Here is a 12,705-nt window from a genome sequence, read left to right as displayed (position 1 = left end):
GCTTTAGACCACTGAGCTGTCTCACTGGCCCATCACAATATTTTCTGAGAATTTTACTTTCAATTAGTTTTCATAACTTAGATGTTTATTTTACGAGGAAATTAGGCTTAGTTAAGAAATTTCTCCAAGGTAATAAGTTTAAAATTGGGGAGCATTGTTGCTATTTTTTTATGTATGAAAGCAAAACATAACCCCTCCTTTCGATCTCAGTTTAAAAAGACCCAGATGTGGTCCCCCACCCATCGCCCCTTCATGACTCTATTTTTCTCCTGTTCTGTTCTCTGTGGTACTTACAAAGTGTGCAGTAGTTTATTTCTATCTTCCCCAGTTGTATATAAGCTCCGTCATAGAAAAAATTGCTATTACCTGTCAGGCCTTCTGCTGTTTGTTGAAGGGATTAGCAGTGTTTTGCCTGGGATGGCAGTGCAGCATGTGCAGCTAGCTTTTGGTGTTTTTAAGTTTCTGTCATTGAACTTACGATTCCCTTTTGGAGAACATCTGGGCCTTCTCTAGTTTCCCCAAAGTGACATGTTGCAGGGAGCATCTTGATCACATAATCCCTGTTTATGTAAATACTTGAGAGTCATGTAAAAATTAGAAAGGAATGTAATGACACCAAAACAGTGGTGTAAACCTTGGTCAGCTCTTGAACGTAGTGGATATGAGAATAATACATTAATTATTCCAAGTTTTGAAAAACGGTTTTTAAAAAATATTTTAAACTTAGGCTTGATAACAATAACTTTATTATTTTTTCTTCACCATTGGTTGGTACATGTTCTGTTTTAATGAACAGTCATAAGTTTCATTTAAAAGGTTGCTATTTATAGAAATATGGGGGCTGACAAGATAGCTCGGCAGACCAAGCGCTTGCTTAGGTAAACACAGGGCCTGGGATTTGATTCCCAGCACCACATGCCATGCCGGCCCCTTCCCAGGGAAGCGCTGAGCTGGCTACTGAGACCAGACGTGGTGTAGTCCCAGCAGTGGGGAGCCTCAGTACAATTCTGAGCTGCGTAGTAAGACCCTGTACCAAATATGTTAAAAAGAAAAAACAAATACGGGTCTTTGGGCTGTTGGGATGGCATTCTGAAAATGTGTGTTTATTCTGTTCATTTTTTAACTTCCAAGAAATGTTTTTGAAGTGTCTTAAATTTAGATATAATTTCTGTATATTTTTCTTTTATTTTCATAATTTTGACACTGCACATTTCACAGCATTAAAGTTATTTCATCTTGACATTGTCTTACATTTTTTAGCTTTCTTTTCTCCTGAAACTATACTTAATACTTCTGAAAATTCTATAGGTTGCAGTACTATTGATGACAGGCTCTGTAGTCATTGTTTGGAAAAGATTGTGTTATCTGTGATTACCACAATGTTGAAATGTTGTTTATGGAGGCATGAATTTTGTAATATAAGCTGTGTTAAAGAAATTAACTTCAGGGGCCGGGGAGATGGCTTAGTAGAGTAAAGGCTTCCCTGGCAAGCACAAGGGCCTGAGTTCAGTCCCTGGTTCTGCCAAAAAAAAAGAAAGAAAGAAAGAAAGAAATTTAGTGGTTCTTTCTTGAAGGGTTCATAGCAGTGACAAGAACGTGTGTTGAGAATGGTCTGGAAATACTGCCTTACTGTGTTTTGTCTGTACACTGTAAAGGTCATTTACTGAGCATAGCACTTAGGTTATTTGTTTTGTTTGACCCTAGGGAGTACTTTGTTTTAATCTACAAGTTACATTTCATTTCACTAATAGTGATTTTTGTTTGATTACTTTTGGTAATGGTACTGGGGATTCCACCCCGGGACCACTGAGATGTATCCCCCTCCCCTTTTATTGGAAACAAGATCTCGGTGGCCTTGAATTTGTGATCCTCCTGCCTCAGCTTCTTAAGTAGCTAGCATTGCAAGTACACCATCACCGTGCCTAGAGCTGTCAGTCTGTCCCTTGGGTAAAGGAGACAGTTACAGGTCATTTCCCCTTTCCCAATAGCTGTTTGCTTTTCATAATAATGGCTGTTAAGTAAGTGGTATTATTAGGTCTTTATAAGAAAGAATTTTTAAAGTACTTCATTTAAGAAAAGCTGATCTAAATGTTTTAACTGTATAAAATGTATTTTAGAATATGTACTCTTGTGCCCTCTTTTGTCTCTTCATTCCCCAGTAGCCATATTATTTCTTTAAGAGGATGTACTAAAAATGCTAGGATAAGCTGACCTCCTACTCCCACTGACTGGCTAATTAGGGTAGCAGCAGGATTGCAGACCTGGGTCTAAAAGCCATTTCTTGGCATATGCGGTAAAAATTGCTGATTCTTAACTTTTGAGAACTTAAGTACAAGAAAATTTACAATGTAGTTAGTATTGTGAAAAGCATGTAAGCTGTATGAGCTAAGACAGGATTTATATTTAGGAATGAATAAAGTAGTTAGGCAGTATTTGTCTGTGTCAGTGGTGACAAACCTATGGCATGTGTGCTGCAGTCAGCTGTTTGTTATTGAAAGCTCTAAAAGGTTCACCATTACTGGTCTGTGCCATTGTAATTACAGTATTTTACAAAACGTACTTGGTCTTTTTCAGACTTATCAAGGTTGCTATTAAGCCCAGATAAAGTAAGAAGGTATATACTTCCTTGCTTATATAGTTGTCATCCTCTTGTGCCTCAGAGATTGACTTCTTGTCCAAAGCCATGCTGGTTTTTGTACTAGGTGTTAACCTGGGGCAGTGATGGCAAACTGTTTAGAATTTTCAGTAATACAACCTGCTGCAGTGTGTGTGCCATAGGTTCACCACCTCTGACCTAGTGTCTGGCATTGAGACACCCCTCCCCCTCTCCCACATTTGATTAGACTTAGATTTGTGATCTTTCTTTCCACTGCTCCAGACAGCTGGTATGATAGGCATGTGCCACCATGCCTGGCCAGAGTGTATGCTCTTTTTTTTTTTTTTATTAAATACTTATTTTAATGGAAAGCATTTTATACTGAAAGTCAAGCTCAGCAACACATATTTTTAGTCATTTAACTTACAATTCTGGAGTTAGTAATTAGAAACACTACATGTAGTTTAATAGAACAAGGCTGAACCCAGCCTGCTAAGTCTCTTTATCAGGTACTTTCCTGATTGTAGAGTGTATGCTCTTAATTCCCCTCACATCCTCTCCCCTACCAAGGTTCTTCCTAACCCCCCGTCTTACATATGGCTACTAAAACGACTTTTAACTTATGACTATACATTTTTGTCTTAGTTCCTCTCTAAATCAAATGGAAATAATAGTTTTATAGACATCCTGAATAGTTTTGTAGACATGTTTTTAGCATTTTTCCTCGACTTTCCTTTCTCATTCCTAGTGGTGCAGCTAATGATCCCCACCCAAGGTATTTGTAGGTCTTAACTGGAACCATGAGCCAGGATTTGAGTCCAGTAGGGGAGAGAGAGAGCAGGCAGTGAGTTTGTGACCACAGGTTGTCAGGCTGCCTTTTGTAGGGTTCAGCATCCTTTAAAGGTTATTTATTCACACCTGTTTCAAAGACAGGCTTATTTTAAGTCCTGGGCATTTTATGAAATGGAATAACTTCTGTTATAAGCAAGGGTGATTTTTTTTTTATTCTACTTATTGTATTTTTAATTTTTATTTGTTTTGTGGAGCCTGATTGAACTCAGGCCCGCAAGCACTTATTCAACTGAGCTATCTCCCCAGCCCCCAATTCCACTTATTGTACCAGAGTTTTAAACTTTAACTACCCTTTTTGTGTTTAACCTAGCACACTTTCTTGTAGGATCTACTAATTTCCTTGTTGATCAGGAGTGTATAGTCAGTCGTTGAGATCTGTGTCACTGGATGCTATTTGTGGTTTGTAATCTGTAGGTCTGGAAGTGTTGCCTTGAGTTGTCTAATTTTGTAACATTTTGGTTTCCTTATTTGTAAAATAGAAATAATCCTGTAGTTTGTATTGCTCATTGCCACACTTACATTCACTTGTTTGTGTTTTTAGACAGGGTCTCAGTAGTTCAGGCTGGCCTTGAAGTCACTTTGTAGCGCAGGCTGCCTTGAATTCCTGGTGATCCTTCTGCCTCAGCCTTCTCACAACTGGGATTTACAGTTGTGTGCCATTGTGCCTGGATACTTGTAAGTTTTGCTGTTAGAATAAACAGATTAGCGAAGTGCTATGCAAATCATTTATTACTGTTGTTTTTAACCTCAGATTCCTTATGTGAAGCCACACCAAATCTCTTAGAGAATCCCACATCTAAATAGAATGCATAATAACTGAGTGTGGGGCATAGTGCACAAAAGAGATTCATTCTTAAGTGTTCTAAAAGTGAAAAAGTCTATGGTGACATCAAGCTGCATTCTTACACCTTTATGTTATTTTCTTATTCTCAAGGAATTCTCTCTAAGAATTAATCTATGATATATATAAAAAGCGGGTCGAGCTTGAATAAGCATTTTTACTTGGTTTTCCTTAGGATGGGGGTGTGGTTTGAGACAGGGTCTCACTTCATACTTGAGGCTGGCCTTGAACTCACTGTGTAGCCCAGGCTGGACTCAGACTCATCACAATCTTCGTGTATCAGCCTCCCGAGCACTGGGATTGCAGGCTTGTGCCATTACCCTCAGCTGTACTTGCCAGAATTATCTACAGATTCACTGTTGGCTGATGAAGGGGCTGGTTGATAGTATTACCAGCATCATTATGAAATGTATGAAGCTTACTTTGTGACTAGTTCAAAATGAGTGGTGTGGCTTAACATTCATTAACACCCCATGTCATACAGTAGATGTTTTTACGAGCAGGAAGCAGGCAGGTGAGACTTACCAATATTACTATTTAATATTAGATTGCTTTGCTTTCCAGAGTGCAAGCAGCAGTATTGTACAGTTTTCATGTATTTGTATTGTTTAGTGTCCAGGTAAATTGATACTAAAGTGTCTTTTTAGTGTTAATGTGAAGAAATGACAATGAAAATATTGGTCTTTAATTCTTCAATCTGATACAGTCTTTTCCTTCTCTTTTTTTGTAGTACAATTGTTCTTAGTGCAGTACAGCCCAGAAAACTTGTGAAATGCATTTTCTATTTCTTACACACTACAGAATCAGAATCTAAGGAGAAGTGGGGCAAAGCTTCAGCCGATTAAAATGTTCACCCTGTTAAAATACCAATGAGAGTTTTCTTTGCAGCAAAAATTCACTTTTGAAATGATTTTGCTAAAAATTGACCATTAATATATGGTGACTTTTATGATCAGGTCTCTACCAGTGTTACATTTTATTACAAATACTTTTAATTTTTTTCAAATAAGTGTTTTTATTATTGAGTACTTGCTGTAAGATCAGAATTGTGTTAAATTGTTCACATGAATTTTCTCATTGGAGTGTTAAGAAAAATTGTAAAGGATTGTATTTATCCAAGGTATAATTTTATGATTATAATATTGTGGGGTTTTAAAAACGTTTTTGTGTTTTTTGGAGGTGATACCAGGGATCAAACTCAGGACCTTGTACTTGCCAAGAAAACACTTATTTCACTGAGCTATGTTTCTGGCCACCCCCCCCTTTTTTTTCCCCATAATTTTATTGAGAAACAAATAGCAATGAGACAGTTTCAAACCAAATTGGTTGGACAGTTTCAATAATTAACACATTGCATACATTCTTCCTAGTGGTTATTTGTTGTACAAGATGAGGACATGATATTCTATTTACAAACACTATTAGAACAAATCTCTATTCATTTAGAGAATGTATATATCTATCCTAACCATTTTGAATACACAGATACAAAATGGACATTCTTCTGTATCCCCTTTTTAGTTCTGTCATTTGAATATTATAGGTGTGTTAACTCAGCAAAATATTCTAAAAGAGTCCAGGAGTCCATAATATGATTGGGTCTTCCGCTTGACTGGCAATGTCAGAAATTGTTGACCTGAGTCCCCTACAGCTCAACATAACACTTGGCCCCTTTTTAAATTTTTTTTTAAAAAATGTGTTTGGTACAAGGTCTTGCTCCTCAGCTTGGACTCTTAGTGATCCTTCTGTTTCAGCTTCTCCACCGCTGGGCTGGGATTACAGGCAATGTGCCACCATACCCAGTTTTGGTGGCTGACCCAGCTGGCCCGGTAGGCCCAGGGTGGGGCTGGCATAGCATGCAGTACCAGGGAAGAAACCCAGGTTCTTGGGCTTGCCAGGCAGGAGTTTAGACCACTGACATATCTCTCTGGCCCTAAACTAACTTTCTGATTATCAGTATTTTCTCTGTATAAGAATTTTTGTTTTTATGAGAACAGGCCTTCAGCATGCATTTCAGGCTGACCTTGCACTCACTTTGTAGCCCAAGCTGGCTTCGAACTTGTAGCAATCCTCCTGCCTCATCCTCCCAAGTGCTGGGATTACAGGAATAATCCAACTAACACAATAATCGCTACCACATTCAACTGATAGTTAAATTTCTTACAGAAAGTTTAAGATGTTTTAAGCTAAATTCTTACGTTTTCATGATTTCTTGTTCGTGATAACTCTGTAAGATAGGTAATATACAGTGATATAATTTGTAGAAGAGATAAATGATACCTAGAGATTGGTCGTTTCAGGTTATGGCCAACAGAGCTAGAGCTGGTCTTGAAATCCAGGGTATCTGGGACCCTTGGTCAGTGTATGACGCTGTACTTGAGGTGATTTCTCTTCATCTATCTCTCCTTTAAGATCATTGCAGTTTTATAGTTTGTATTATTTCACTGTTTGTTTACAGCAGTACCATGAAGTAGGCATGACGATGCTTTTAATTCTATGACTCTGGAATTTGAGGCCTGGAGGAAATCATTTTTTATTTTATACTTGTTCTCTGGGCAGTACTTGTTTCTGTGCAATTCTGACGACGGGAATTTTTGTATAATACTAGAAATACAGAAACAGACATTTTACCTGTGGTGTGCTTTCTTCGACTTGAGACTCTGGGCTCTTACTTGAAAAATGAATTTATTTTATGTGTGGGGTTTTGGGACCACATGCCTTGAATTTGTTATGTTCCTTGCATTCTGTAACATAAGTCAGACCTCATAGTCTAGTAAGACAGTGCCCCATCCCTGAAGACAGTAAGATGAAATTGTTTGTATAAAATTTCCTCAATATCTTTGTTTCTGCTCTGTGGTGGCATGTACATCTAATTCTTGTTTTTTTTTTTTTTTTTTTTTTTCAGTGAATGGTAGTGTCTAGAAAGGGTATGTCCCTTCAAGAGAGAGGTGCCAATGTCCAACCGGCCTAATAACAATCCAGGGGGGTCACTGCGACGTTCACAGAGGAACACTGCCGGGGCCCAACTACAAGACGACTCAATAGGAGGAAGGTATGTGTTTCGTGATAGTTTGAAAAGAAGTTGAGAATAAAAGAAATTTTTAGCACCTCACTATGAGGACCGAAGTCTGAATGTTGCATTACAAACAGTAATTTTTCCTAATGTTTTAACCAAGTAACACAGAACTGGAATTGAAAGTGACTCCTAATCTTTCCCCAAATCCATTAGGGTCAAAAAGTAGGTAATTTTCAGTTATTGCAATTAACCTGTGGTAGGGCTGTTAACGTACGGTGTCATGTTTTGTTGGCCTGTACTCTCTACTTATCTCATACATGCAGTAGAACATCTTTCAAGAACTTGTCCTTTTTCTTTTTCTTTTTCTTTTTCTTTTTCTTTTTCTTTTTCTTTTTCTTTTTCTTTTTTGGTGGAACTGGGGATTGAACTCAGGCCTTTGCGCTTACTCTACTGAGCCATTTCCCCGGCCCTAACTTGTCCTTTATCGTTTTCTTTTTTATTTTTGTGGGACCGGGAATTGAACTCAGGACCCTGTACTTGCCAGGCAAGCACTTATTCTACTGAGCTGTCTCCCTGGCCCCAACTTGTCCTTTTTCATGTGTATCTTGGCCTAATGATGCTTAATTGGAAAGAAATTTTAAGAACTTGAGTTTTCTTATTCAACTTTTGGGTTATTTCTCATTGTTGGAAGCTGTATGAATTGTGAGGCAGCCTGATGCTAGTGCTTGTCAGCTGTGTTCCTTTCGTTGTGGTCTGGCACTAGCTTTCTCCTGAATGCAAAATGCAGAGTCTGCTTTAGCTGAGGGCTGTTACTTACATAAATTTCTCAGGACTGTTTGCAGTGTTCAGTTCTCTTAATTTATCAAGTATTAATGAATGTTTAACTAGAGGAATTTATTAATAAATTCTGGTTGAATTACCTGATACAATTTGAGGCGTAACTATTTCTTGTTTGGCAAATTCAGAAAATTTATTTACATTTTAGAAAAGTTATTTAAGTGTCTCGGTGTACTTGAGCTCTGGACAGAATAGCTCTGTGTGTGATTTCTGCCTCTCATTAAATAGCTGTGTGTCTTTTGCTAAGGTTTCCTGTCAACTTTAGTGTTTTTTTTTTCTTCTTCAAAGTTTTATTGATAAACAGCAATGAGACAGTTTCAAATCAAATCGGAAGTACAGTTTCAACAAATAATACACTGCATATATTCTTCTTAGTGGTTAATTGCTGTACAAGATGCGGACTTGTGATCCTATTTACAAACACCATTAGAACAAATCATTCTATTCATTAAGAGAATGCAACTATATATCTATCTTAACTTTAGTTCTTTACTTCATTCACACAATAGGGATATCTGTCTCTTGGAGTTAGTAGTCACAATTGTGACACAATACTGTGTCACACTTTTAGTACTGTATTGTATAATTTTTGAGATAGCCATTGTCTCACTATGTGGTTCAGACTTGAACTCACTGTGTAGCCCAGGTTGGCCTCAAACTCATGGTGATCTTTGTGCGTTGGCCTCCCAAGTGCTGGGTTTACAGGCATGCTCCACACATCACACAGTGTAGAATTTTATCCTTTTTTTTCTTTTTTACATTCAGGTTCTTTGAAGCTGCTATGTTTCATTTTATAATGTAGAGTTTTATATTTTATTTATTTATTGTAGAGTTTTAAACAAGTCATTCTTCCCATTTATTAGGAATTATGTTACTTTTAAAAATTCAGAAAAATAATAAAAATGTCACTGTCCACTTGTTACTGTTTGACATATGCATGTCTTGTCTTTAATTGCATGAATATAAGTAACTTATACCTTTGAAGTAGCTGTGGTTTTGTATATATTAACTTTAAAGATGTACCTGGGTGCTTACACATGACCTAAAACATTTTGGGCTCTCTCAGATGTATTCCATAGTGGTGGTTTGGCACTATTGTGTCTGTATATCAGGGTTACATAGAATTAAGAGAATTGTTATTGCATCATATGTTCAAAAAAACAAATTGGAAATAAATGGAAGTGCCTAATTCAAGTGATTAAGATGTGTTGGTTTAAAAAAAACTTATGATAAAGTTGTGGTAATGTGGGATTCATTTAGTTTTGCAGAGTGGCAAATCTTGTTATAATGTGCTTTAAGCCAGTCAGTTAGATGCTCAATTGTGAAGGAAGAGGAAAAAAAATAAATTCAAGATGTTTGGAAAGGCAAAGAGAATGCCCCCCCCCCAAAAAAAAAAAGTATAGCTTTAATCCTGGGTGATAAAACCCAATTGTAGTTTTTATACATGTCTTCAAAAATGTGTGTCCAACTTTTTTTTTCTATGCAAAAGAGAGTTCGTTTACTTTTTAAAGGCTTTGAATTTATGTTTTTGTTTCTTCTGGGCTTTTCAGTTTTATCATTCCTGGTACTAAAAACTGAAGTGGTACTTTACTACAGTCTGTGTTCAACTGTGTATCATCACACTGGTTACATGGATTTTCTTCAGTTTTCAGAATATGGATAAGTGTAATTATAATCCAGAACGTAGAATTTAAGCCAAAAAAACCTTAGCAGTTTAAGACTGCAAATTAGAAGACACTGCTAATCTGGAAGTCATTTTCGCTTTCTTTGTTGAGGGAGGAGTTTTAAAAATTCCTCTCATCAAACCCTAACCTAACTTTCAGAGCCTCTGAGTTATCTAGTCTGTAAGAAACCTTGCCAGTGATTTTTTGAAGTAAAAGGATTTGGATTGATACAGAGCAGTTACTGTATTTTTGTTCTCTTCATGGTCTACTTTCCTAAATGAAATTATTTTGGCCATTGTTTCCTGAGAACAGTGAACTTGGGCACATGGTGTTATTCAGAGAGATAGTAATTGAAACAGTGATAGTAACAGCAGCTACTGTAATAGTGTTGGTGTGATGTTCTGCATTTAAGTAATTATTATATGTATTCTTTCAGTTATGATTCACAGAAACTCTGTGCCCAATATGTAATCTCTGTTTTATAAATGTAGAAACTAGCTGTGTTTTATGTAGTCAGGACTTAATTCTATACGTAGTGACTTTAAATTCATTATGGTCACCCTGTTTATAGTATACAGACCATTCGATCGGTATGATGGACTTAGAGGAGAATATAAAATGCTTATAAGTGAAGAGCATTCGTATATTCATTTTAAAATTTAAGTCCTGGTTTCCCTCTTAGAATTTTTGGATCGACTCATTTTTTAGCCATTTACTTCTAAAGCAGAATTAAGGTCCACCCTTGTGGAATCTCCTTCCAAAGCAAATCCACAACTTTTTTAGAAGAATTTGTATTCTTCCTGAAGAATCTTTGGAACATATTTAATCTCTCCTGCTTATCCCTTCCACTTCTTTTTTCAGTCATCCTACGTTGCCTTCCCTAACTGAACTAGACTTCTTGCTTTTCTTGTTTTTCTCTTTCCTTTTTCCTTTAGAGTTTTTGGAATGTTAAATGATCTGTTACTCTCCTTCTGTTTTTTCTCTTTAGGAAATCACTCTTCTCTGCTTCTCTGTTGGCTTGCTCTCAGGGATACTTCTAGGCTTTTCTACTTCTAGCCCAGGTATTTGGAGAAGGATCTTTTTGTTTTGTTTTGCTGGCTCAGGCTGCCTTAAGGGCAGGTCTGGAAAGGCATAGGGATCTGGGGATCGAACTGTTGTCCCCTGTGCCTGACTGGGTTTGCCCCAGCAAGCACTTAAACAACTGAGCTAACCAACAAGCCCCTTAGCTGAGGTATTTGTAGGCCACTCCTTCCCTCTTGGCCTTACAGTAATAGCATTTTCATTCTATATGCTTTCATGTGTTTTTCTCAAAAGTGAGTCATAGGATTGAATTTAGTTTTTATAGCAGGTTTGCTTAAGATTGCTTTAGTGATAGCTTCTTCTACATTGTTATTTTAAAACTGCATGTAGAGTCCAGAATATTGGGGAAGTTTTGAGAAAATTGAAGAAAATAAGATAATTTTAATCATACTACTCAGATAACCATAGTTTCTGTTTCTGTTTTGTGTTAATATCTTTTCTGTATGTATACCTCCAATATAAAAACAGGAATCATAGAGTATAGTGACCAGTTGTTGAAATTAGATGTACCTTCTGGAATTCTTACATTCTCCTATGGTGAAATTTTAAATGGCTTGAGGATTTCCTTTGGTGTAAAAACTGGTGACTCAAATTTGGGCCTCAGTTCAAACTCAAGCACCCTTACCCCCAATTTTTGGCTGTTAAAAACACAGCTGTACTTATTGCATGTAAGTGAAATTCTACTTTTTTCTGATTTTAAGTTCCTGAAGATGGATTTATAATCTCTAAAGGTATTGCATAATTTAAAGACTTTTAATAGATTGCTAAATTGTCTTTCTAAAAGATTGGGCTGGCTTATATAGTCTTAATACTTTTGGAGTGTGAGTGTCCAGTGTTTCAAATCCTAGTAAGTAGATCATACCAATTTTAAAAGTTTGTAGGAAAAAGGTTTCCTTTGGTTATAGTCAGCACTTCTTGGATTATTATAGATTTCAAAATCTTGCCATGTGTTGACTTATTTTTATTTATTTTGTTAGTGTTTTTTGTTTCAATTTTGGAAATGCTTGTTCTTGTATTAGAGACCTATATGGAAAGCATAATAATCCACCGACTTTGACGAGTATGTTTTTCTAGTTTTAATTTGTAGAAGTTTATGAAATTATATGACCAAATCTGTTAGTACTTTTCTTTCTTTGCCTTTATACCAGAAATATTTTTTTTTTCTTCCAGGTTTCTGTTACTTAGGTGTTTACATTTGGCTATAATCTGTCGAAATTTTTTGAATAGGGAAAGGAAATGCTTAAATCCACCTAAACTCTAACCCCATTGAAATATTTGCCCAAAAGCTTTTGTAATTGATTACTTTGAAATCAGTATTAATTATAGAAATAGATTTATAGCTTGCTGTGGTAGCATACACCTGCAACTCCAGCATTTTGGGAGGCTGAGGCAGGAGGATCGTAAGTTCATGCTAAGCCTTAACTTCTAAGACCCTTTCTCAAACTATAAAAATAGCTGGAGATACAGCTTATTGCAAAGGCCTTTTTGTTTTTTTTTTTTTTTTTGCAGGTCAGGAGTATTTTAAAAGAGATGCTACTTAGAAAAGTACAAAAAGAAAAGAAATAATCATCTACAAACAAGTCTTTGACATTTTGATCTTTATTGCCTTTTGAAAAACACAGTTTGCCCTGTACACCATATGTTCATTACCCTTTTGCCTTTCTCATTATAACCTTTTTTGGTGATTATTTGCAGACAACCACATAGTTTGCTGAAAGAGTACACATTTTCAGGTTTTGACTAGTTAGTTGCAGTGGGAAAACTTTTTGCTTATGCTTACATGTTTGTATTTTAGCTATCTTCAAGATGGGATCCTTGG

At 36.5% G+C, this 12,705-nt stretch overlaps 1 protein-coding gene across 29 annotated transcripts in view; it reads left to right on the top strand.

The window, feature by feature from the left end:
* The window catches only part of Trip12 (thyroid hormone receptor interactor 12), a 164,240-nt gene that overhangs the window by 27,603 nt on the left and 123,932 nt on the right, over positions 1-12,705 (top strand). For 28 of the 29 annotated variants that reach the window (XR_002822379.1, XM_023722106.1, XM_023722107.1 and 25 more), the window contains exon 2: positions 7,195-7,341. Coding sequence is in view for 28 of the 29 variants with exons in the window: in XM_023722106.1 (XP_023577874.1) it covers positions 7,244-7,341 (98 nt within the window). In the remaining variant the exon portion in view is untranslated. Of the gene's footprint in view, positions 1-4,102; positions 4,124-7,194; positions 7,342-12,705 lie in introns of those variants that run through there. The other variant, XM_023722082.1, reaches the window with a different exon arrangement.

This window comes from Octodon degus, unplaced genomic scaffold, assembly GCF_000260255.1.
Source record: "Octodon degus isolate 3935 unplaced genomic scaffold, OctDeg1.0 scaffold00089, whole genome shotgun sequence".
NCBI classification, from domain to species: Eukaryota; Metazoa; Chordata; class Mammalia; order Rodentia; family Octodontidae; genus Octodon; species Octodon degus.
The sequence above is the reverse complement of the archived record's forward strand: the minus strand, read 5'-3'. Positions and strand labels throughout refer to the sequence as shown.